Below are 26,768 nucleotides of genomic sequence, written 5' to 3' on the forward strand. Positions count from 1 at the left end.
ACAGCCCCAGGAGGAAGGGGGGACTGTCAGCAGCATAGGATTGAGAAGCTGGAAGAGACCTTTAGAACAGCTGGTCATTATGCCGACCGGGTGTCTGCACTAAGCTCGGCATGAATATGGTGACCTCCTGGGATTGAGGGGCCACCAGGTTGCCTAAGGATGGGTGGACTGGCCCAGATCAGAAAGGGAACAGGTCAGAACTCCCATACCAAGTGGTAGCAGGACTGTGCCTGGGAAATATAGCAAGATCTTGGTGCTTAAAAGGAAAAATAAAGAACAGCAGCTCATTCCCCTCTGGGGAAGGGCTGGGTCAGGGTTACACAGTGAGGGTGGGGAGAGGTGGGCCCACAGTACCTCCCTAGTTGGGTTGTCTGAGGACCCCTCTGGCCACCTCCCCACAGGAGATGAAGGAGGACATCTGGACACTGAGGAGGAGGAGGTGCCTCAGCCCATGTCACGCATCCTGGAGGACCTGGAGAGCCGGGAGGCCATGGTGAGCTGACTCCCCCTACACCTCCTTTGCCACCTTCCTCTGTGGTCCCTCCCAGACTCCCTTATGCTCTTGGTTTCCCCACCTTCTGATTTCTTACCCCTTCCAGGAGCCAGTGGTCAGACACCATTTCACCTCTGACCAAGAGGTGCACTCTCTGAGGTCCCAAGGGAAGGGGCTGCGCTCCACCTCCCTGCCCCATTTGTTCTGTGAATGTCCCTACAAGTAGGGCATCAGGGTGGCCAGTCCATGCAGCCAGGTTCCAGACATCCCCAGGATCTCAGCCTCTCCAAGTGGGTACCTGGAACATTGAGGCAGAGGGAAAAGCAACTGGCCGGAACACACACCCAGCTCCCCACACGCTCTAGAAGGTTTCTGGTCTCTGCCTCTCAGGACCCCAGACTCCCCCGATTCAGCCTCGTCTTAGTTCTGACTCTAGTACCCAGAATTTGCCTCTATTTCCCAGTCCAGAAATTGGAAAAGAACATCTCCAGGTCCCTTGCTTGAAGACCTGGCCAGAGCTGGTGCCAGGCTACAGACACCTGGAAGGAGGCGAGAAGGGCACACTTGCTTTCCCCTTGTCCTGGGAGGCCCACACACCAACATTGCCACCACTGCTGCCCCCGAGGAGCACAGCCAAAGTAGACACACACAGGAAAAGGGGAAGGGTTGAGTGAACCTGGGACACTGCACCCCAACTTTAGTGTATTTTTGAATTCAATTTGCTAATATTTAGTGGAGGATTTTTGCATCAGTATTCATCAGTGATATTAACCTGTAGTTCTCTGTTTTGGATGTATCTTTGGTTTTGGTATCAGAGTAATGCTAGCCTTGTAGAATGAGTTTGGAATAGTTGGGTAAGTTCTCTAGTTTTGGAATAGTTTGGGTAAGGTTGGTGTGAGTTTTTCTTTAAATGTTTGGTAAAATTCAGCAGTGAAGCACTAGGTCCCAGATTTTCTTTGCTGGGAGACTTTTTATTACCATTTCGATCTCATTATTTGTTACTGTTCAAGTTTTGGATTTCATCATGGTTCAATCTTGATAGGCTGGATGTGTCTAGAAATTGATCCATTTTTAGTTGGTTTTCTTATTTCTTTGTATATAGTTGCTTATAATAGCCACTAGTGATCCTGTGAATTTTTGCGGTATCAGTTGTAATGTTTCCTTTTTCATCTTTGATTTTATTCATGTGGGTCTTCTTTTTGTCTTAGTCTTAGTTAGGCTAAAAGTTTGTCAATGTTGTTTATCTTTTCCAAAAACCAACTATTCTTTTCATGGATGCTTTGTTTTTTTCATTTCAATTTCCTTTATTTCTGTTCTGATCTGTATTATTTCTTTTCTTCTAATAATTTTGGGTTTGCTTTGCTCTTGCTTTTCTATTTCTTTAAGGTGCATTGTTATGTTGTTTATTTGATGCTTTTCTACTTTTTAAAAGTGGGTGTTTATAGCCATAAAATTCCTCTTAGTACTGCTTTTGTCGTATCCCGTAGGTTCTGACATGTTGTGTTTCCATTATCATCTAAGAAAGATTTCAGTTTCCTTCTTAATTTCTTCATTGACCCCACTGGTCATTCCAGAGCATATTATTTAATCTCCATGTGTTTGTATAGTTTCCAACATTTGTCTTGTTACTAACTTCTAGTTTTATTCCATTGTGATCAGAGAAGATGTTTGATATTATTTCAATTTTTAAAAATGTTTGAAGACTTGTCGTTTGACCTAAGATATGGTCTATCCTTGAGAATGATCCATATGCTGAGGAAAGAAATATGTATTCTGTAGCCCAAGGAAGAAGACACCCGTCCCCACTCTGCTGCAACACACAGCGCTCCGCTCAGGGACGGGGCAGTGGTGTGCTGTTGTTACCCAAGGGGCTCTCTGTCGGGGCAGGAACAGAGTCTGTTCTGTAGTGTTTGCCATTTTTGGTGGTGCAGATGTTCCATGGCTGATTTCAAGCTGCCACCAACTTCTCAGCCTATCCAAGTATTTGAAAGGATGTGGGTGTTGTGATCTAAAGTGTATCTTTATTAGATATACTCCAAGCCCAATTATGCTATAGTTCTTGCAGACTGATAGAGGAACTGCCTTGGTGGTCTCGGATAAGATCCGGAAGAATTCTCTGGGCTACCAGACAGTAGAGATCCTTATTCTCTACCCATAACTATAATTTCTCTCCAAAAAAACAGTCTCTCTCTCTCTCTCTGCTGAGCCACTTGGAGCTGGGGGTGGACTGACACAACATCCCTATGGCCACCACCACTGGGACTGCACGGGGTCAGACCTAAAGCCAGCAAAGCACTGGGTCTCACTCAAAGCCCTGTCAACACTACCTGGCTATTGCCTATGTTCACTCGAGGCCCTGGGGCGCTCCAGTCAGCAGATGGCAAAGCCAGCCAGGCTGGTGTCTTTCCCTTCAGGGCAACAAGTTCCCTCAGGCCCTGCTGGGTCCGGAGATGCTGTCTGCGAGCCAGAGACTGGAGTAAAAAACCTTAGAAATTTACCTGGTGCTTTATTCTAAGGCAGCTGAGCTGACACCGAAACCGTGAGACAAAGTCCTTCCCACTCTGCCTTTCCCTTTCCACAGGCAGAGGAGCCTCACCCTGTGGCCACCACCACAGGCCCACAGGGAGTGCTGCCAGGCTACTGTTGATGTTTACTTAGGGCCCAAGGGTTCCTAAGTCACTTGTGGTGAATGCTTCCAGGCCTGGGCCTCACCCTTCAGTGCAGTGGGCTCCCCTCTGGCCTAGGGCAGGCCCAGAAATGCTGTTTAAGAGCCAAGGCCTAAAATCAGTGACCATAAGAGGCCATTTGGTGCTCTCTACCCCATTGTGGCCAGGCAGGCACCTAAGTTGCAAGACAAAGTCCCTTTTACCTTTCCCTCTACTTTTCTTAAGTAGAAGAAGTCTCTCACCACAGCCACCATAGCTGGGAATGTGCTGGGTCTCCCCTGAAGCCAGCATGTCTCAGAGCCTTACTCCAGGCCCATCGCATACTACCTGGGTATCACTGTTGGCTATTCAGGGCCCAAGGGCTCTTGAGTCAGCAGGTGATAAATCCTGCCAGGTCTAGAATCTTTCCTTTAAGGCAAAAGATGCACCCTTCTGGCCCAGGGTATATCTAGAAAGCTAATTCAGGAGCTAGGTCCTGGAATGGGGGCCTCTCAACTCTGACAGGTGCTCTGTCCTACTGTGGCTGAGCTGCTGTCCAAGATGTGAGATAACGTCCTCTTTACCCCTTCCTGTCCTCAAGCAAAAGGGAGTCACTTGAGTTAGTGCAAGCTGCGTTGCCTGGGGTTGGGGGAGGGGTCGTGCAAACACTCCCTTGGCTGCCCTGGCTGGTGTCTCTCTAGGTCTTGTGTTCCCTGAGTCCACTGGCTCTGAGCCCAGCATGGCATTAGGACTTCCCTAGGAGTTGAAGTCCTTATGGTCTAGACTGCCTTTCAAGTTTATTTAGGGCCCCAGAGCATAATAGCCTGCCATGCCAAGGCTTGTGAAAACCCAAGCCTCAAGCCTTGTAACTACTGGGATGGGTGAAGCCCTCTGCGTAGGACTGGCCTAAATGCTCCCTCCATGGGCAGGTGTCACGTGAGTTCCACCTGGTTTTGTTTTCTGCTGTGACAGGGCAGCACTGAGTCCAAGGCAAAGTCCCACAGTTGCTGCATTCTCCCTCCCCTAGATGCACAGATTCTCAGCCCCACAGCGGTGACTGCTGGGGGAGGGGAAAGGGCAGGGGTGACATTGGTGTTTCAAGACTGTCTCTCCTACCCTCCTCAGTGCCTCCTTCAGCGACATGAAGTTAAACCACCCACGTACTGTGAGTCCTTGCCTGATTTTTGGTTCTTATGAAGATGGTTTTCTGGTGGAGACTGTTGTTACATTTGATTTTCTTGCAGGGGGAAGGATTGGTAGAGACAACTATGAGCCATCTTACTCTGCCCCTCTTCCCTCACTTAACTTTACTTCCTAAGAGCCTGTTTCCAAATACAATCACATAGGGTGTTAGGGCTCCAAGTATGAATTTTGGGGAGACACAATTTAGTTTATAGCATTTGGACTTGGTGGGGGGAGAGAGAGAGAACATTAACAGGAAGTTCACAGTGTAAGCAACAGTATGGAGGTGGGAAAGTTCAGCTCATGGATAGAAAAAATTGATCCAATTTAGCAGGGCCCACAGGGAGATGTGGTGGAGTGGTGAGAGGTGGGCTGGTGAGAGGTGAGCCACATCAAAAGAAACTTGAATGCCAGGCTGAGGTGGAAGGCATTTCCTATTGTGTAGAAGGTGCCATGAGGTGGTGGGGAGGGTAACACGATGAAAGGATATTTGGGAGGATGGATCTGGCATCAGTGATGGCTGGGGGTAAAGAATAAACAAAGCTGGAGGCTGGGAAACTGGACATATGGCCCAGAGTTCAGGCGTAGGCTGTTCAAAGGCAGTTTCCACACTGAGTTCCAATGTGGATCCAAGCATGCAGTGGGTAGACGATTTGGAAAAGCAAAACCATTCCCTTCCCATTACCACACAGTTTCCCAGCTGAGCTCATCACCAGAGTCCTACAAATCAGACAGTCAAACTACCCCAAACTCTGTCCCTAGAAGCTGTGGCCCACAGGGAGCCCTTATCCAGCTGCAGCCCAAGGACACTGCAGCCTGAGCAGGACTGCACCTGTTCCTTCCCAGGAGCCTCATCTCTGTCTAGCCAGGCTTTGATTTCAAATGCCCTCAGCTTTGACTTTGAAATCTGTTGGGTGAGATTCATGAGAGCTCTGGCCTTCTTTGGGTTAGGGATTTTTAAATAGTTTTTTCAAGCAGGTAGTAGATCAACTCTACCTGCTTACTTCTGTGTGCATCTCTTGTTCCCTGGCCCCAGATCTTTTTCCTTGGTTTATCCTCTCGTTGTGTTGCAGCACAGCTTCCAGTGGCTTCCAGGAAAGAATGAATGGAAGCCAAGCTTTCTGACCCTCATGAATTTTAGGATGTCATTGTTCTACCGCAACTCCTGATTAGTAGTTTGACTGGATGTAATGCTGTAATTTAAATGTACCTTCTCCTCACATTGGGAAATATTGCTCTATTACTTTCTAGTTCCCAGTGTTGTTGGGAAGAAGCTGGTGTCATGCAGAGTCTTGGCTCTTTACATATGACGTGTCTTTTCTCTCTGGAAGATGTTAGGATTTTCTCTCTTTGGGTTCTTGGAATTTCCCAGTGATATGCCTTGTTGTAGGTCTTTCTTCGTTCACTGTGCTAGTCACTTGGTAGACTCTTGAACTAGAAAATTATGTGATTCTATTGCAGGAAGCCACCAGCAGGTTCATGTAAGCTGGGTAATTGCATTCTTTTCTTCCAAGGACAGAGGTATCAAGGCCCTGGGAACCTTATAAGTGGATGTAGGGAAAGGGGGCCTGAGGTGAATCCAACAAAGCTGCAGCACCCACTGAGCTCATGTCCCAGGGCTAGGTTCTGCCTGAGGACAATAGACATGGGTGAGGCCCACTTCCTGCCCAGTCCCATAGTTGGGCTCAGGACACACATGGTCCAGGAGGCCCCGGGTTACATTTACATGCACCTACCTGTATGCAGCATTCAGTGAGCCACAGGACAACTTAGGGGAGGGGGCAGCTCCAGAGAGCAGGATAGGAGGTAGATAAATAATCATGGGATGTGGAGTGGCCTTGTGGGGAAGGGACAAAGGTAGGGCTGTGTGTGTGTGTGTGTGTGTGTGAGATGCATATTGGGAAAATGGAGAGAACATTTTGTCTGCCCCCTTTTCTGGGCACTGCACCCCTTTTCTCATGAATAGTTTTTCTTCCCATCATGGACTGAAAGTCTCTGTCTCCTCCAAATTCCTATGTTGAAGCCCTAACCCTCTGCATGGCTGTATTTGGAGATGAGGCCTCTAAGAAGTCATTAAGGTTAAATGATGTCCTAAGGGTGGGGCTCTGATTCAGTAGAATTAGTGTCCTTATAAGTCGAGACATCAGAGAGTGCCCTCACTCACTCTCTCTGCACAAATACAAAGAAGAGGTCACGTGAGCACACAATATGGCAGCCACCTACGGGACAAGAGAAGAGGTCTCAGAATGAAACCTACCTTGCTGGTACTTTGTTCTTGGATTCCCCAGCCTCCAGAACTGTGAGAAATAAATGTTTGTGGTTTAAGCCACCCAGTGTGTGGTATTTTGGCATGGCACACTGAAGTAACACATCTCCCCACCCTACTTCAAACACATGACACTAGAAGGCTTGGCAGTTTGTGTCCCAGCTACCCAGCCAACCCAGACCAGACCAAGCAGAAACTTTTTTCTGGAATTTTCTGAATCGGAACTAATGGAGGGGAGTCCCATCCTTTCTTGGAGTCAAAACCAGGATGATGGAAGCCTCGTACTGCCAGCAATCTGACTCCAACCTTGTGGGGAAAGTTGTTCTGAGATCACAAAACTGATCTGCAGACTGAGGTGGAGACGGACACAAGGGAAGGAGCCTGCAAATCCTAACAGTGCTGGTGACTCTGAGTCCAGGTATTCCTGAGACCCAACTGTTCCCTGTTCTGCCCGTGGCTAACTTACTGACCAATGAGCTTCCCCTCTTGCCTAAGCCAACTCAAGTGAATTTTCTGTCACTCACCCCCAAAGAGGCCTGACTGCAATGGCAGGGCATGGCAGGGCTGGGCTGGCTGGGGCAGAGGACGGTGTGGGTGGAATCAGCAGTGACAGGCAACCAGGAAGTGCAGTTATCGCGTGGACTCCATGAGGTCTTCCTCCAACCCCAACTGTGAGCAAGGCTGGACTCATAAGCTCAGTAGGTCAGAGCGAGGGATTTGGTCAGAAGTGCCATGCTCAGGGCTATCTTTCTATGAGCCAGACTCTTGTCATCAAAGGCTTTGCCATCAGAGATAGTTTTAGTCATATCTTGGGTTCACTTGATCAATTGCTGTTCTGCTACTTTCAGGATACTGCTACTTTTACTCTAGGCTGTCCCACATGGGTGGGAGACTAAAGGCTGTATACATGAGAATACACTGACCTGGGAGCACTCTCAGGATTTAATGACTTGGCAAGGACACCTCGGGCTCTAACACACTGCTGGAGTGGCTCCTTGAAATGTGGATGGAACAGTTGCTGCAGTGAATTAGATAGAGATTATAGAACTGCATTGGCAAAGCATCAGAGAAGCTGGAAAGTACAGGGAGGTAGGAATGTTGGAATGGTTCGTTATATGCCAGCAGATTCAGAATCCACCACTTGCCTATGCGCCCTTGGAGGCCTCACAGGAACTCCCCTCTCTAGGCTAACAAGGAAGGCACTAGTGAGAAGGGCACCTGAATCTTTCAGAGACTCAGTGGCACTATCCTTTGTAGGCCAGGATCGACAAGAGGAGATGCTGCCATGAGACCAGGCTTCATGGTGTCAGTGGGAATGGTGGAAGGCGAGAACAGCAGATGCCAGGTGGTGGCAGGAAACAACAACGAGATCTGGCCCGCAGAAGGCTGTAACACAAAATCGCAATTTCCTAGCCAGTTTTCAGACTGAGACAATTGAGACCTACAGCTCATGGATTGTAGGGGAGGCTGGGTATTCGTGGAAAAAATCCTACAACATTAACACATGGTATTCATTAATTATTCTCCAGAAGGATCTGGGGTCATTGATAAGAGTAACAGTAACTGATGAAAAGGGAACACCCAGACTGAGGGTCATTTATGTAGTATTAGAGCTGACCCTGACACCATAAGATCCACAATGCCACCATGTCCCCTCCCCAACAAGACTGAGGACACATGAAGGCTCCGTAATAAATGGAACCCTGGATGAAGAGGCCGCAGCCCCATCCGGTTGTCATTTCTCTGTCAGTAAATATGCAACTGATGTGAGTATGCGTAGAAGCTAACAGAGCTGTCACTTTACTCCCTGACCTGTGGGTATGAGCCCCTATAGTAGGAAGAGCCCAGGGGAAGTCTCTGAAACTCCCTCTTCCCACTTCCAGGAGCAACGCAGTATTCCAGGTGGAATCACAGAGATTTATCACCTCCCTCAACTGTGACCGCCACCTTATGGTAGTATTCTTACATTTTCCCACCTGTCCCTTGTGCTATTCTTGTCATCATTTTACTTCCACATGTTATAAACCCCACAGTATGTTACTAGTTTTGCCTCAATGATTTCTAGACATCAAAAAATGAGAAAATAGGATCTTTTCAATGTATCCATGTATTTATGATGTCAGTGGTCTCCATTCCTTTGTGTATGTAGATCCAAATTTCTATCTAGTGTCCTTTTTCTTCTGACCAAAGAGCTGCTTTTAACACTTCTCAGAGTTTAGGCCTGCCGGTGATCAGCCTGGCTTTTGTGTAAAAAAGTCTTTATCTTTTCTTCATTAAAGTTTTTGAAAACTTTTTTTCTTTTCTTTTCTCTTCTTCTGTTTTTTTTTTTCTTTTGTCTAGAGATGAGGCCTCACTATATTGCCCAGGCTAGTCTCAAACTCCTGGCCTCAGACAGTCCTCCTGCCTCGGCCTCCCAAAGTGCTGGGGTGATTACAGGCATGAGCCACCACACTTGGCCTCACTGACTTTAACTGCTTTTAATCCCATATCTGCACAGTTGACTTTTTCATCTCTAGTAATACTTTTTTGTTTTATTTTGAGACAAGGTCTCACCGTGTTGCCCAGGCTGGAGTACAGTGGTGCAATCACAGCTTACTGAAAGCTCGACCTCCTGTGTTCAGGTGATCCTCCTGCCTCAGCCTCCTGAGTAACTGGGACTACAGGTTCATGCCACCATGCCTGGCTAATTTTTAAATTACTTATAGAGATAGGTCTCCTTACATTGCCCAGGCTGGTCTTGAACTCCTGGGCTCAAGGAATCCTTATGTCTAAGCCTCCCAAAGTGCTGGGATTACAGGTGTGAGCTACCACACCCAGCCTGTGAGGTTTTTGCTTTTTTTTTCAATATATCTTCCATTTCTCTCTTCTCATCATGTTCAGATTTTTCTAGCCTTCTTGAACATATGGAACATATTTATAATATATTTTTTAACATCCGTATCTACTAATTACATCATCTCTGGGGCCTATTTCCATTGATTGATTTCTTTCCTGGCTATAGGCTCTAGTTTGCCTTTTTTTTTTTTTTGATAGGATCTTACTCTGTCACCCAGGCTGGAGTGCCGTGGTGTGAACTCACCTAGCTGCAATCTCTGTCTCCTTGGGTTCAAGTGATTCTCATGTCTCAGCCTCCCAAGTAGCCGGGACTACAGTTGGGTACCACCACTCCCAGCTAATTTTTGTATTGTTAGTGGAGACAAGATTTAGCCATGTTGGCCAGGCTGGCTTTGAACTCCTGGCCTCAGGCAATCTGCACCCCTCGGCCTCCAAAGTGCTGGGATTACAGGCATGAGCCATTGTGCCTGGCCATTGCCTGGTGATTTTTTATTGACTGGTAGACATTGTGTTTTTGTGTTGTGATTGTTAGATTTTGTTTTCCTTTAAATAGTGTGGGACTCTGTTCCAGCACTAGTTACTTGAAATAAGTTGGATCTATCAAGATTTGCTTTCAATCTTTGTTCGGACAGTTTCAGAGAAGCCTTTACTCCAGTGCTCATTTAGCCCCACTATTAAGGCAATACTTTTCTAAAGCTTCCCTTCCATTTCCTAAGTGTTATGAGGTGTTTTCATTCTGACCAGTGAAAATATGAGTTATCTCTAGCCTGTTGTGAGCTCTGGGAATTCTTCGGTCTGCTTTCTGGAGGTTCTTTCCCTGTGTCCTTTCTTCTCACATATGTCCATATCAGCCCTTTGCCAAGGGCTTGAGGGCATCTTCCATAAGTCTCCAGAGCACACGCGCTCTCTTCTCCCACCTCATCCCCGGTACTCTACCTCACAGATTCTACTGGCCTTGAAGACCTTCCCAAGCTCTGATCTCTGTCTCCTCAATCCACCACGACCACTGGACTTTGGATTCCCCTCCCTGTGCTGGAGCCTGTAATTGCTTCCGAGGGTGAACACTGTAGGGTTCACCTTCTTTTAGGGATTATACTTCTGCTCGACCGTTCTCCAATGTCTGAAAACTATTGTTTTATATATTTTGTTCCATTTTTCTAGTTATTAAAGGTTGGAGGCAAATCTGGTCCCTGTTAACAATCAGGGCCACAGGTAGAGGTTGCAGGATGTTGTTTACATCTGAATCTTTTTTTTTTTTTTTTTGAGACAGGATCTCGCTCTGTAACCCCAAGTGGCACTATCTGAGCTCACTGCCACCTCCACTTCTTGGCCTGAAGAGATCCTTCCACCTCAGCTTCCCAAAGTGCTGGGATTACAGGTGTAAGCCACTGCGCCCAGCCTAAAATTGTATCTTTCTTATTAACAGGGAAGTTAAACATTTTATCCTGTGTGTCAGCAGCATTTGCATTTCTTTTTCTTTGAACTTTATTTTTCCCGTTTGAACTTTCCATTTTTCTTAGAATTGTTGGTCTTTGTCTTCTCTACTTTTAGAATAGAATGAATATGATATTAATAGTACTTCAAATTGTGGCCACGATGGAGTACCTGTATTGATGATAGTCTCCCAGCATAAACAACTACAAAGCTGCGCAAAGTACATGAAGAAATTGTCTTCAGGCATTGGGCAATAGGCAGTTCCAGGTACAATCTGTGAGAAGGGAATCACATGAAGGGACTGCTACATTTTTCTGGTGGAGAAAGTTTCCAAACCCTCAAGGACAGCATGAGGAAACAGAGTCCAGCCCGAAGGGTTCAGTGTTGTTTGGTGGAGGAAACAGAGACTGCTGCTCAGGGCTGCTAAAATGTATGTGGCAGAGTATCAGAAAGGATGGAGTTGCAGAGAAGGAGCCCCAGAAATCTTATAGAGTTTGCTGCAAGTCCTTGGCCAAATCTCACACTATGAATGTGTGGATTGAGACTCTGCAAGGCCCAGCGCAGAACAGCCAATGGGGAGCTGAAAGCTAAACAGCAATTTCAGTGGTCACAGAGTGCTGGAGACACATCTGAATTCTGGTTCAGCCAGAGTGTCCACTCTTGGAATCTCAGGCCTCGATGAATATCCCAGATACTCCCAGGAGGGCCTAGAAGGCCATGCCTTGGGATTAAGGAAGATACCCCAGGAATAAGGGCAAAACTGAACAACAGCTCACCCTAACAAAACCTAAAATGTAGTCTGACACACATGATCAAGTTAACCCATCAGTAATTTAATTCCCTGCCAAAATAAAACTCAACACTAGAGCAGGATAACATAATCCACATCTCTACAATGAATGTTCACAACATTCGACAGCTGAGTACATACTAGATGTGTGAAAAAGTGAGAAAATATATCCTAAAGAGAAAACCAGTCAATACAAACAGACCCACTGTGCATGGAGGCTCATGCCTGTAATCCCAGCACTTTGGGAAGCCAAGGCAGGTAGATCACTTGAGCTCAAGACTTTGAGACCAGCCTGGGCAACATGGCAAAACCCCATCTCCACTAAAAATTCAAAAATTAGGTGTGGGGGTGTGCAGGGGTCCGTAACCCCCAGGCTGTGGACTGTACCAGTCGGTGACCTGTTAGGAACCAGGCTGCACAGCAGGAGGTGAGTGGTGGGCAGTGAGCGTTACTGCCTGAGCTCCGCCCCTCGTCAGATCAGCAGGCATTAGATTCTCACAGGAGCGTGAACCCTAATGTGAACTGCACATGCGAGGGCTCTAGGTTTCACACTCTTTATGAGAACCTAATGCCTGATGATCTGAAGTAGAACAGTTTCATACCATAACCACCACCCCTGACCCCATCAGTGGAAAAATTGCCTTCCATGAAACCAGTCAGGACTGCTTGTGGCAGGTGCCTGTGTTCCCAGCTACTTGGAAGGCTGAGGTGAAAGGACGGCTTGAGCCTGGGAGGTGGAGGTGCAGTGAGTTGAGATCAAGCCACTGCACTCCAGCCTGTACAACAGAGTGAGATCTTATCTCAAAGAAACAAACAAAAGGGCCAGGCATGGTGGCTCACACCTGTAATCCCAGCACTTTGGGAGGCTGAGGCAGGCAGATCACCTGAGGTCAGGAATTCAAGACCAGCCAGGTGAGGTGGAGGTTACAGTGCACCGAGATGGTGCCGTTGCACTCTGGCCTGGGCTACAAAAGTGAAACTCCATCTCAAAACAAATAAACAACAAAACCCATAAATGGCTCACACATTGGAATTAGCAAGCAAGAGCTTTAAAGTAACTACATACGTAAAGAATTTAGAGAAATATCAACACCTGTGAAGACAGTGAAAAAAGAATTTAGAGAAATAAGTTTTAGTGTAAGTATGTCCTAAATATGCATGGTACAAACGTATTAAAAATAGTTTATTTGTTATCAGAAATCTAAATTTAACTGGGTATCCTATATTTTATCTGGCATCTCTACCCCAAAATCAAGTAGGAGAGAGTCCAGAGTCCTATCTTCCAGCAGGTGACCTAGCTTAGGACAGGGCCTGGCCAGGGGCAATTGGCTATTGGATGGATTAGAGATGCCAGTCATTCAATGTGTCAAAGGTTTGCCAGATCTGCATACAATGAACATTATTTTTATTCAATATTTTTGTCTAAAGCAACTTTAAAAATTTTAGCCCTTTATTTGGAAATATAGATTCAGAGGAAATGTCAAAGATGGTACAGAAAGGCTTCATGTACTCTCCACTCGGTTTCCTCCAAAGGTTCTATTTTGTATAAATGTAGAACAATATCTAACAATGTCATGTGTTTAGGTCTATGCCATTTTATCACATATGTAGACTCTTTTAACCACCACTACAATCAAGATACAGAACTGTTCCACCACCACAAAAATTCCCCTCCTGCTATTCCTCTGCACTCATTCCAGGCTCTTTCCCTCCACTATTCCTACTCCTGGCAACCACTAATCTGCTTTCTGTCTTTATAATCTTCTCACTTCAAGAACATTATAAAAAGCAAAAATTATCCAGGCATGGTGGCACCAGCTTGTAGTTCCAGCTACACGGGAGGCTGAAGCAGGAGAATCACTTGAACCTGGGAGGTGGAGGCTACAGTGATCCTGCCATTGCAGTCCAGCCTGAGAGATAGGGTGAGACTCTGTCAATGAATGAATGAATGAAGGCCTGGCACGGTGGCTCACACCTATAATCCCAGTGCTTTGGGAGGCTGAGGCAGGTGGAACCGTTGAGGCCTTGAGTTTGAGACCAGCCTGGCCAACGTGACAAAACCCTGTCTTTACTAAAAATACAAAAATTAGCCAGGAATGATGGTGCACACCTGTGCTCCCAGCTACTGGGGAAACTGAGGCATGAGACTCACTTGAACCCAGGAGGCAGAGGCTGAAATGAGCCAAAATGGTGCCACTGCACTCCAGTCTGGGCCACAGAATAAGAGTTCATCTCAAAAACAAAACAAAACCAAACGAAGAAAAAAAGAACATTACATAAATGGAATCACACAGTATGTGGCCTTTTGAGACTGGCTTTTTTTTTTTTTTTTCCTACTCAGCAAATGCCCTTTGAGATCCATCCAAGTTGTGCATGTTCCTTTTTATTGTTTTTTATTGTTTTTTTTTTTTTCTGTTTGAGATGGTGTCTCACTCTGTCACCCAGGCTGGAATGTAGTGGCACGATCTCAGCTCACTGCAAGCTCTGCCTCCCGAGTTCTAGCAATTCTCCTGCCCCAGTCTCCTGAGCAGCTGGGATTATAGGTGCCCCTCACCAGGTCCAGCTGATTTTTTTGTATTTTTAGTAAAGATGGGGTTACACCATGTTGGCCAGGCTGGTCTCAAGCTCCTGACCTCAGGCAATCTGCCTGCCTCGGCCTCCCAAGTGCGGAGTTTATAGGTGTGAGCCACTGTGCCTGGCCCCCCTTTTATTGTTGAATAACATTTCATTAAATAGGTGTATCAGTCTGCTTTACAATTCACCTAGTAGGGGTATTTGGCTGTTTCCAGTTTGGGGCTATGACAAATAAATCTGCCATGAACAATCATGTGTGAGTTTTTGTGCAGACATCAGTTTATTTATTTTCTGGTACAAATGCCCAGGAGCAATTGCAAGGTCATATATTGAGGTGTCTGTTTAAAGAAGCTGCCAAACTATTTTCTAGAGTGTCTGTGCCATTTTATACTCCCACTAGCAATATATGAGAGAGTTTTGTCTGCATCCTCGCCAATATTTGATATTATCACTGTTTGATTTGAGCTGTTCTAACAGATATATAATGATATCTTACTATGGTTTTAATTTGCATTTCTTCAGTAGTTAGTGTTGAAGATCTATTCATGTGCTTTAAGTCAACACATTTTTAAAACTTAAATAAATGTATTTTAAAAGGAAACTTTTGCTTTTGGAGGCCAAAACGGGTGAATTGCTTGAGCCCAGGAGTTCGAGACCAGCCTAAGCAACATGGTGAAACTCTGTCTCTACAAAAATTACAAAAATATCTGGGCATGGTGGTGTGCGTCTATGGTTTCAGCAACTCGGGAAGTGAGGCAGGAGGATTGCTTGAGCCTGGGAGGTTGAGGCTGCTGTGAGCCGTGATTGCTCCATTATACTCCATCCTGGATGACAGAGCAAAACTGCCTTAAATAAATGAATGAATAAAAGGAAATCTGTGGTTAGTGGTTCTCAAACTGTGGTCCCTGAGCCAGCAGCATCAGCATCACCATCACCTGAGAACATTAGAAATGCAGATTCTCAGGTGCCACCCCAGACCTCCTGAATCAGAACCTCTAAGGAGTGGGTTCAGTGATCTGTGGTTTAACAAACCCTCATGGTGAGAATCGGTCTCATTTACTACAAATAGAAGGTAATGGTAAAACTAAATGCATCTGCATATCACCTGAAATCCTCTTGTGGGCCCCAGGCTCGCACACCACACTTTTGGGCAGGAGCCCCACTCACAGAGGCTATGACAAGAATGCTCGTGCCCCTGGGGCTGTGCAGTGACAGCTCACACAGCTCCACGTGGCGGTTCTGAGTTTGGAAAGCGCTGATGGGGTCCTACTACAGCACTTCCTCCCCTTTATTACACTGAGAAAATCCAGGCACTGAGGAGGGTAAGACTTGCCCAAGGTCACCCAGCAACATGGTCAGTCTCCTTTCCCTGGGCCCTCACAATGCCTGGCCTGTTTAAAGCCTGCCTCTATTCACTGCTGAGTGAAAACTCCAGCTCCAAAACAGAATATGGGGAAGGATACTATCTTGTGCAGCTTATGTTTATAGCTGCAGATACATGGGGAAAAAAGTCAGAAAACACTTTTGAAGCGGTTATTTAGGGAGAGAAGGTGTTTGCTGGTCTTTTGTGTTTTTAACTTTTCTATATTTCATAATTTTTATCACAATAATGTTTAGTTACATAATCAAAATGTATTAAATGTTAAAAATTGACATGAAGCCTTATCCAGCCACGGCCTATCGTTGGCAGAGTCAGGAAGCCTTCCAGATAGAGCAGCCCCGCACCTGCCCCAGGTCACACCCTGGGCCTGTGCACATGTTAGGTCCTCTGTCTGGACACGGTCACTCCGTGGCGGCCTCCACGTCCGTACCCACCAGCACCTCCTGTGGGCGAGGCCCTCCCCTGCATGCAACCCTGGGCACTCCCTGGCCCAGAGGGCACCTTATGGTGTGAGAGTCCGCCTGCCTGTCTCTAAAGAGAGGAAAGCTTGTAACATGTGTTCCGCTTTACCATCACCCCTGGCCTGGTACAGAAAAGTGGACAGTGGGTATTTGGTGAATAAATGAATGATTGGAATGAATCCCCAAAATGGTGATTTCCAGAGGCCCTTCTCCAGCTGGCCCAGGTGGAACCAGTACCACTTTTCACAGCAAAGCCAGGTGTGAGGAGTGGGGCAGGTATGTGTGAGGGGCCAGGTTCTCGAAGGCTGGATGGACACGGGGCTTGTGGCAGGTCTGGGGGTGGCAGTGCTGCTGTGGGAACCTTGGGGAGGGCTCATCCCTGGAATCCCACAGGGTATCCTTGTGCCCCCAGCTGCTGCATGGTGTGAGAAGACCCAGCTGGTGGGGACACACAAGGACTTGTTTGGATTGGCCACCTGGTCCAGCCCAAGGAGCTGCGCCTCCAGCTCCTCAGGGAAAAACTCACTTCTGATGTGTGACAACAGCTGCAGGCAAGGGGAGGGAGAGGTGTGCTGGGCCTCGGCCTTAGAAGCCAGAAGCCCTACCTTCTCCCGGCCCGCGGGATAGTCGAAGCAGGCCCTGGAGGAGGGGGTGGGAATTTGGGGAACAAGAGATACGAGGAATGAAGACAAGACAGTGCTCTGATCAAGTCTTCTTTAATGGCGGTAATGCAGTGCCTTATATACACTTGGAGGGAAAGGGGTTGGGCCAGAGGCGGAGATGATCTCATCGCAGAGGGCGTGACCAAGTAGGTATTGGTTTCTCTGGTCGAACGTCATGTTGCACCTGCGCTGTCAGGTAGTAATTTTCACGGGCGCGGGAAAAATAGGTGAAGAAGAAGCAGGAAGAGCGCCATCTTTTATGAGGTATTAATACAGGGAAAAAAGGCAAAGATAGGGAGAAGGTGTGGGGTGGAAACGAACATAGCTCAGGCGTCTTCAATCGTCAGCTACTACTCGCTATGGCCGGGGCGTGCAGCTCCGGACAGGTCCCCCTTTTAATTATTTTATGATGAGAAAACGACCCCTCGGGAACTGCGCCTGTCTTAGGTTGGGTCAACTCATCCCCACCTTCTAGGCCCGTCATGGGATAAGGCAGCAGCAAGGGCGGCCCTCCTGTCTTAGGCTCCGATGGAGATAGTGTCCTCTTACCCGTCATTGACTGTCCAGTTCAGCACACAGGAGAGGTGGTCTTATTAAGGCAAATAAGACTCACCATTTTCAGTCATCTCAAGGCGATGATAATGGACCTGTATAGGTTTGGCCTGGAAGGCCTCGATTTGTTGTCTGACGAATGCCATAAGCTTATTAAAGATTATAGGCCCGAGAGTGAGAAAGAGTAGAAGAGTAAGTAAAGGACCAAGAAATAGCAGGAGATAGGGGAGAAGTCCATCGAGTCCAGTCCACAAGGGATTAGCGACCAGACCTTTTCTGCGCTCTTCTAGTTCTTCCTGTAAAGTCTTTATCTTATCTCTGACGATTCCGGATTTGTTGGCGTAAAAACAACACTTTTCATTTCCATGACTGGTCTGGCATTAGGTAAGCTGTCTTGCCCGAGCAAGTCACCTGGGTGATTCTGTCTGACGGAGGTTCAGATACCTGTCCCTCTCTGCAATCACAAGGCTGGCCGTATTGTTTTCGTAATAATTCTCTTGCCTTACGAGGGTCACCAAAACCTGCATAGACTGTCACTATGTTATATAGAGCGATTATTCTCCAAAGGAATCTCATGTTAGGCTTCATTTTCTGAAAAACAAAAAGGAAAGAACTTCTCAGGGAGATTTATCTTCCCTGGACTGACAATGGTTATGATTTATTTGTCTTACCAATCTTTCAGGCAGCCATCTGGCTGCATCATTTTTTTGTGAGAAGATGCATACTGAGCCTCCTCCCCAAATTAAAACTGGATCAGGACCATGCCATGAATTATCAAGTGGATCTTTCCATTTTACCATTGCAAACTGTTTTTGAGATTCAGGATGCCAGAAACGATCGGCAGCCGATTTTCCATGACTGTCCAAATTTAAAAAATTAAGGATAAACAGGGCATGATTGAGTATGTTTCTAGGGGTACCCTTCACGGGGTACCAGCTCCCCCCTTTTAATTTTGTGATAACAGTTTTTAAAGATAGATGAGCTCTTTCTATTATACCTTGTCCTTGGGGATTGTAGGGAATACCTGTGGTATGTTTAATTTGTAGGGTATTACAGAATTGTAAAAAGGTTTTGGCTATATAACCAGGGCCATTGTCTGTTTTGATTTGTTTGGGTATTCCTAAAATAGAAAAGCAATGCAATAAATGAGCTATGACATGTTTGGTGGCCTCTCCTGTTTGGAGAGTTGCACTGATGAATCCACTATAGGTGTCTATGCATACATGGATATATTTTAGCTGACCGAATTCTAAGTGGTGAGTAATGTCCATTTGCCAAATTTCGTTGGGGATGAGTCCTCGGGGGTTAACTCCTAGATAGGGAACAGGCAAATACGTTATGCAGTTGGCGCATTGTTTAACTATTTGTCGAGCTTGTTCTCTGGTAAGTTTAAACATGAGTCTTAAAGTTTGGGCGTTTAAATGATGTAAGGCATGTGCTTTTTGTGCTTGTTGCAAATTGTCTGTAGTGACTGTGGCTATGATTTTTGTTGCCGCATCAGCTGTTGCGTTACCTTGTGTTAAAGGTCCCGGTAATCCTGAATGTGCTCTAATATGCCCAAGAAAAAAGGAAGTAGTCCTTTTTCGAATAAGTTGTTGACATTGTAAAAATAGGTCAGCTGTGTCTGAAATATGTTTAATTTGAGACACGGTCTCTAAGAGGGGTATTGAATGAACCAGGTAGGTGCTGTCTGTGTAAATGTTAAGTGGCTGACAAGGAAAAGCTGATAATGCTGCAATTATAGCTTGCAATTCGACCAGCTGAGCTGATGTATAAGTGGTCTGGAATTTAACGACTACATTATTGTAAGTGTAAGCGGCAAGTCCTGTGGAAGATCCATCAGTGAAAATTAATAATGCGTCATTGAGAGGTTCTTTGCTGGTAATATGGGGAAACACAAACGCATGAAGTTTACAAAATTGAATAAGTTTGTTAGGTGGGTAATGGTTGTCAATTGAGCCAGTGTAAGAAGCGCAAGCAATTGGCCAGGCTTCCGTATTTTGTAATAGCCAATGAATGTGTGATTGAGTGTAGGGCTGTATAATGGTAGAGGGTTCTATTCCAAAGTATTTTCTACTGTTTTCTCTTCCCAAGATAATTAGATCAGCTATGGCATCATAATAAGGCAACAAAACCTTTTTAGGGGAGGAGGGCAGGTGTACCCACATAATGGGATTGTTCTGCCAAAATAGGCCAGTAGGGGTTATTGTTGTGTTAAAAATAAGGAATATTAATGGCTGAGAATAGTCAATACTGGTAACAAATTGTGTTGCAATGGCATGTTCTACCTGTTGGAGTGCCATTAATGCTTCTTTAGTAATGGACCTGGGAGATTTTGGATTAGAGTCTCCTTTTAATATATCGAAAAGAGGTTTTAACTCTCCTGTAGTGAGTTTTAAGTACGGTCGAAGCCAATTTATGTCTCCCAGTAATTTTTGGAAATCATTTAAAGTTTTTAAATGATCACGACGTATAACGGCCTTTTGATTAATGATTTTGGGTCCATTAATTTGAAAACCAAGATAGGTGTATGGATCTTGTAATTGTACCTTTTCTGGGGCTATTTGTAGTCCAGCTGCTGCTAACTCTTGTTTGAGTTGAGCAAAGCACTGTAAGACTTGTTCGCCAATTTCTCCTGCTATTAAAATATCATCCATATAATGTATAATATACATTTGTGCCCACGTTTTTCTGACTGGCTCTATAGCAGCAGCTACATATTTTTGACACAAGGTAGGACTATTAGCCATACCCTGAGGTAAGACTTTCCATTGATAGTGCTTCATTGGTTGTTTAAAATTTGTAGATGGAAGACTAAAGGCAAATCTTTTTTGGTCAGCAGGATGAAGGGGAATTGTAAAAAAGCAATCTTTAAGGTCAATAACGATTTTAAAATATTTTTGAGGAATCGCAACCGGTGAAGGTAATCCTGGTTGTAAGGCACCCATAAGGATCATAGTGATATTTACTGCTCTTAAATCTTGTAAACGCAAAGCATGCCTACAAGACCAAAAACCTCATCACCTGGGTACATGGTAGATAAGTAAATAATGGTCTGCACCCCAGACACAGCAAATCAGAAACTTGGAGGGCAGAGCTCTGCAAGCTGTGATTGAACAAGCCTCCCAAGTGAGTTTCATGCACACTGAAGGCTGAAACTCAATGAGAACCATTGTTTTAACCAATTAAAATACAATCTTCAGGTGGTTCATATACACTGCCAAAATTGAGAAAGCTTGAGAATCACTGAATAGTAATAATTATTTTCAGATGGTACTCGACAAATTTACAAAAACTGCAAACATGCAAGACCCGCCCAGCCATCCGCACATCCACTGGGATCCACTCCCACGATCACCCTCGAGGGAAATGAGACCCTCCTCCGTATCTTGCGGAGGCCCCGCAAGGTTAGAACAGGAGCTCACCTTTAAAATATGCTCTGTCTGAGCGACCGCAGCCATGACTTGCGAATCGACCTCCTTCCTATCTATTAAATCTCTAATGAGGTTCCAATAAGAGAAAACGGTCACAGGAATTTCTTCTGGCCCAAAAGTATTATAATAGTCCTGAAGACAATCCCCTACTCTACGCCATACCTTGATATCAATAGTTCCTTCCTGTGGGAACCAAGGGCAAATATCTTTTACAAAATCAAAAAATTTAAACAAGTCATTACCTTTAACCTTTACTCCTCGTATCTTTAAAGCCTCTCTTAATTGTCCTACATATATTTGATGTTGGCTTAATTCTTGTCCCATTTCGGACGCCTCACTTACCTTCGATCCTGACGCGGCAGGTTCCCGCGGTGATCAGTTTAATTCCTTTTGTCTTTGTTAGCGGTCGACCATCCTTTGGCGTCCTCTTCCTCACAAAGTCCCTCGTTTCCAGGTCCCTGTTCGGGCGCCACGTCTCCCGGCCCGCGGGATAGTCGAAGCAGGCCCTGGAGGAGGGGGTGGGAATTTGGGGAACAAGAGATACGAGGAATGAAGACAAGACAGTGCTCTGATCAAGTCTTCTTTAATGGCGGTAATGCAGTGCCTTATATACACTTGGAGGGAAAGGGGTTGGGCCAGAGGCGGAGATGATCTCATCGCAGAGGGCGTGACCAAGTAGGTATTGGTTTCTCTGGTCGAACGTCATGTTGCACCTGCGCTGTCAGGTAGTAATTTTCGCGGGCGCGGGAAAAATAGGTGAAGAAGAAGCAGGAAGAGCGCCATCTTTTATGAGGTATTAATACAGGGAAAAAAGGCAAAGATAGGGAGAAGGTGTGGGGTGGAAACGAACATAGCTCAGGCGTCTTCAATCGTCAGCTACTACTCGCTATGGCCGGGGCGTGCAGCTCCGGACACTACCTTGGTCTACATGGGAAAGGGATGTGGCCTCTGCTAGCTCTAGAGTCCTGGGTTATGGTCAGAACCCTCCCTTATGGACTCAGTGACTTGGGCTGACCCAGCCCCTCCCTGAGCCTCATTGGTGAAACCAGGGCTGGGCAAGGGCTCTTGACACTTCACAGTTCCGACATCTGGCTTTCCCCCAGGAGGGCAGGAGATCAGACAGAGGTGACTCCAGCTCCCCTGTTTACCTCAACCTCCTTGTGAAGCCTCCCTCTTTCTGCCTGTGAGGTGGGTGGGGCTGGAAGGAGGGGCATTCACCTATGTGTCTCTGACTTCTCTGCCCAGGTGTGCCTGGAGAGCCTGGCCTATACCGGGTGCTCTGCTATACCCCATAGCCTGGCCACAACCTTCCTGCCTCCAGAGCAGCCCTGGCCCAGGGAAGAAGCGGTCTTGCATCGAATGATAGGTAGAAAATGGAAGTGGAGACGACAGCTCTGGAAAGGAGCCAAGGAGGAGGTGCCTTCCCAAGGTCATGGAGGGCTTTTCCAGAATGGAACTTGACTGGTGTGGGCAAGCATTAGGAGGTGGGGAGGGTGGCTCTCTCTGTGGGAGCTGGGGCGACTTGCCTGGGCCAAACGGTGGTAGACTGTGGGTAGGGCATGCAGAGGTGGGGTGCCCAGAGCCTGGGGTCCCTGTACTTGGAGAGGACCGGAATGCAAAACAAGTGTCCCCTGTCCTCTGACTGGAGGACATCCTCTACTTCCAAGCCCAGACATACACCAGCTGCCACAAGCCCGAGGCTTTTCAGAGGACCAATGGGCAGCCACACCCATGCTGGGCCAACTTGCTGGGCCCACCTGCACCCTGGCCATTGCCCATGACTGAGGGGACTCTCTGGGGACAATGGGGGCAGTCTCATGCTGCCCTCTTACAGGTGGATCTGTCCCTGGGATCTGGTGTTGGGCTGGGGTGGGCTGAGGTGTTCTCTCCCAGGGTGCCTGGTGGACAGCAGGTAGAGCAACTTCTCCTTGGCTTTCCTGGACCCCAGGACACAGCTGAACCCTGCACTTTACCCTGGATGCCTTCAGATTCTCAGGGGACCCCGAGAAGGAAAAGGGGCTGCCCATGCTTGCTTTCCCCAGCAGGCACCTCCTCTCCAGATTGACATCACCTGATTCCTGAAGGCCTGGGCTACTGGCTAGAGCCCCAACACTCTGACCAAGGCCTGTTCTTACACCAGAGCAGCTAGTACATGAGTTCGGAGCTGAAGGGGGCGGAGAGAGAACGCAGGGCTCTGTAAGAGTTCTCGGCTCCCTGCTGTAGTGGGCCCTGTAGAAGGCCGCCCAGAAATCTGCAACTGCTGTAAGTCACTGGGAGGAAACTGCGGCAATGTGTTTCCCAGTCTGGTAGATGGAGAGGGGTGTCCGGGCCCCAGAGTGGGAGGCCCAGACACAGCCGTGGATGTGGCAGTGCAGGAATTCTAGTCAGCTCTGGGGCCCTGGGCAAGTCATTAAACCTCTCAGAACCCCATTCCTGGTCACCATGTGGCTCTTGTGTGGATGTAAATGACCCCTGGCCACTTATGTCCCATCAGTGGAAGCCTTGTGTGGGTGGAGATCCCCGAGACTGAACTCAGTGGCGGGATCCAGCCTGCCCAGCTCTCCTACATAGAGCCCAGAGTCAGCAGGATGGGCATCCTGGAGACACAGGCACTCCTGTGGGCTGGGGAGCATGAGCAGGGGTCCCTTTGGGGAGGTGGAAGAGGCTATGGTCAGTGGAGGCCATAATGAGGCAGAACGGGCATGATCGGGGGATCTGAGACCCAACAGAGACTGGACTGAGGACACTGTGCCACTCAGGTGGTGGAAACTGAGGTACAGCTGGGCCCCCTGGTCCTGAGTGAGGCCTTGCCAGTCTTGGAAGCTGTGTCAAAGGTGGCTTCATGGAAGGGCGCATCTGAGCACTTTTTTTTTTTTTAAGAGACAGGGTCGCACTCTGTCATCCAGGCTGGAATGCAGTGGCATGATCATAGCTTACTGCTGCCTCAAACTCCTGGGCTCAAGTGATCCTCCCACCTCAGCCTCCCAAAGAGCTGGAATTACAGGCCTGAGCTATGGAGCCTGGTTTTAAATCTTAATAAATATCTTCCCCTGGTCTGCTTCCCTGGCTGACACACATGCTGGCATCTTGCACCTAGACACATATTTCTGAACTTGGTTCCATTTGTTCTGACAGGCTCCTCTCTCAATGACCGCATGTTACAGTATGTGGCTATTCTTACACATTTCTGTATAGACCTGAGGGTTAGTGTATTAATGTCAAAGTTCTACTGGTGTTTCCAAGCTGGGTGGAATGTTTGGGTTAATTTAGTTGTGGGCATCTTGACAATATAGGCTTTCCCTCCAGGAATGGTAATCCTGGGACGCAGGTTTTGCACATTCTGGTTTATTGCTAGGCTCGCTGCCACAGAGGGATGGCACTGCTCCACATGCCATGCCCAAGAGATGTCCCACCTTATCTTTCTAATCAAGCTGAATGTTCTCAGCTGACAGCATATCATCAGTGCTGTGGAGACTCACTCCCTCCAACCCGAGATGAAGTGAGGCAGAGACTGTGGAGCAGATCCGTGCTGAGTGCATTCGTCCTTCCTAACCTGCACTGCTGCTGGCCGGGTCTGTGTCTGAGCCGTCAGAGGACACTGATTTGGGGATGAGACGGGGGGCAGTGCTGGATAAATGCCCCTTACCTTCTTTAGCTCCTCCTGTCAACCCAACACTTGGCCACTAAGGCCCCTGACTTCCAGGCCGCAATCACCACTAATCGGGTGCTGCATGGGAACAAAGTGCAGACCCAGAACCTGCAGTTCAGGTCACTCCTCCTTCCAGTCAAAACCTTTGCCCCTCCCAGGTGATTCCACCCTCCTTCCTCTGTGGGCCAAATATCCTAAACAAATGCCTGAACAGGGGGTCTTTATCCGAGTACCCAGAAAACACACACGGAAAGGCTCTGCATGCCCCCTGTGGCCTGCCAGAGGTAAGAGCCTGCCCGTCAGAATGCACAGTTCTTGCAGGGAGGTGAGGAGAAGAGGCAGAAAAGATCCACCTCATTATTTCAGCAGGAACCTAAACTTGGGAAAGCCAGACACAGCACATTTCTTAATCCTGATACTTTTATAACTGGTTACAACTGGGTCACATGAACAACTGTTTTCCACCATCTTTCCACTGGCCACATAACTCCTTGTAATTTATTTTTTAAGTTTTATTTTGTAAGGCCAGGGGCAGTGGCTCATACCTGTAATCTCAACACTTTCGGAGGCTGAGGCAGGAAGACTGCTTGAGGCCAGGAGTTCCAGACCAGCCTGGGCAACATAGCAAGACCCCATATGCAACAGAGAAAAGCCCTGTCTCAAAAAATTTTTTTTGACTATAGTGGCATGATCACAGCTCACCGTAGCCTACAACTCCTGGGCTCAAGTGATACTCCCACCTCAGCAGCTGGGACTCTCAGAGCGCACTACCACACCTGGCTAATTTTTAAATTTTTGGTAGAGATGCTGTTTCACTACATTGCCCAGGTTGGTCTTGAGCTCCTGGCCTCAAGAGATCTTCCCAATGCGACCTCACAATGCACTGGGGTTACAGGCATGAACCGCCATGCAGCCCCTGCAAAATCTAACTGTTCTTCAGGTGCTTCTTTTGGACCTTCTAGTTTGACTGCCATTGGCAAATGCTAGTTTATTATTTTCCCACATTTATGTTAATGGATTTCCCATGTTTTATTTGTCTAGACTAGCGTTTCTCAACAGCAGCACTACTTGGTGTTTTGGGCTGGATAATTCTTTGTTATGGAGCTGTTTGTGCCTCGCAGGATGTTTAGCAGCATCCCCAGCCTCCGCCTGCTACATGCCAGTAGCACTCCTCAGTGTGACAGCCAAAATGATTTCAGATATTGTCAAATATCCCCAGGGAGGCAAAGTCACCTCCACTTGAGAACTGCTGACCTAAAAAACCTCTGGAACAATGTTAAATGATGGTAATGATAGCACATATTGCTCCTGAGCTTAATGGGAATACCTCTAGCATCAAAGTATAGTAGTCCCTGTATATTACTGTCTGGGCTGTGATCAGCACACTGTATTAGTCCATTCTCATGCTGCTATGAAGAAATACCCAAAACTGGGCAATTTATAAAGAAAAGATGTTTAAGTTCACTCACAGATCTGTATGGTTGGGGAGGCCTGAGAAACTTACATTTATGGCAGAAGACACCTCTTCACAGGGCAGCAGGAGAGAGAAGGGGAGCCGAGCAAAGGGGAAAGCCTGTTATAAAACCATGAGATCTCGTGAGCACTCACTATTATGAGAAGAGGATGGAGAAACTGCCCCCACAATTCAATTACCTCCACCTGGTCCCACCCTTGACATGTGGGGATTATTGCAATTCAAGGTGAGATCTGGATGGGGACATACAGCCAAACCATATCATATCCTTTATATTAGCATACTGTATCAAAGTATAATTTTCTTTTTTTTTTTTTTTTTCTTGAGACAGAGTCTTGCTCTGGCTCTGGCTGGAGTGCAGTGGCATGATCTCAGCTCATGGCAACCTCTGCCTCCCAGGTTCAAGCAATTCTTGTGCTCAGCCTCCAAGTAGCCGGAACTAGAGGTGTGTGCCACCATGCCCAGCTAATTTTAATTTCAGTTTGTTTTTTTAAGTACACATGGGGTTCGACATGTTGGCCAGGCTGGTGTCAAACTCCTGGCCTCAAGTGATCCTGCCACTTTGGCCTCCCGAAGTGCTGGGATTACAGGCTTGAGAAACTGCCCCCAGCCTGAAGTATAATTTTCACAATGTGAAAGGCTTGACTTTCATACAAATAATGAAGGAATATGTATAAGATATTTCTTTAATTTACAAGGGAGTCAGCAACACGGTGAAGCTAGTTCAAGGAGTGTTTTGAGAGACAGTGTCTGCAGTGCTCCAGGAAGGGCATTCCAAAATGTATTCTGAGATAGAGACAAAACTTGTTAATATCCTAAAGGGAGGCCGGGCATAGTGGCTCATGCCTGTAATCCCAGCACTTTGGGAGACCGAGGCGGGCGGATCACCAGAGGTCAGGAGTTCAAGATCAGCCTGACCAACATGGTGAAACTCTG

The 26,768-nt window shown here is 47.0% G+C and overlaps 1 protein-coding gene across 14 annotated transcripts in view; it reads left to right on the forward strand.

Annotated features, from left to right (window-relative positions):
- Positions 1–26,122, forward strand: part of LOC105492003 (golgin subfamily A member 6C-like) — a 42,110-nt gene extending 15,988 nt beyond the window's left edge. For 5 of the 14 annotated variants that reach the window (XM_071101041.1, XM_071101042.1, XM_071101048.1 and 2 more), the window contains 2 exons: positions 402–493; positions 957–6,649. In XM_071101041.1, the coding sequence (XP_070957142.1) occupies positions 402–493; positions 957–1,167 (303 nt within the window). In that variant the 3' untranslated portion in view covers positions 1,168–6,649. The other 9 variants (XR_011626374.1, XR_011626373.1, XM_071101046.1 and 6 more) reach the window with 9 other exon arrangements.
- Positions 26,123–26,768: the final 646 nt, after the last annotated feature.

The sequence above is a fragment of the Macaca nemestrina genome, chromosome 7 (genome assembly GCF_043159975.1).
Source record: "Macaca nemestrina isolate mMacNem1 chromosome 7, mMacNem.hap1, whole genome shotgun sequence".
NCBI lineage: Eukaryota > Metazoa > Chordata > Mammalia > Primates > Cercopithecidae > Macaca > Macaca nemestrina.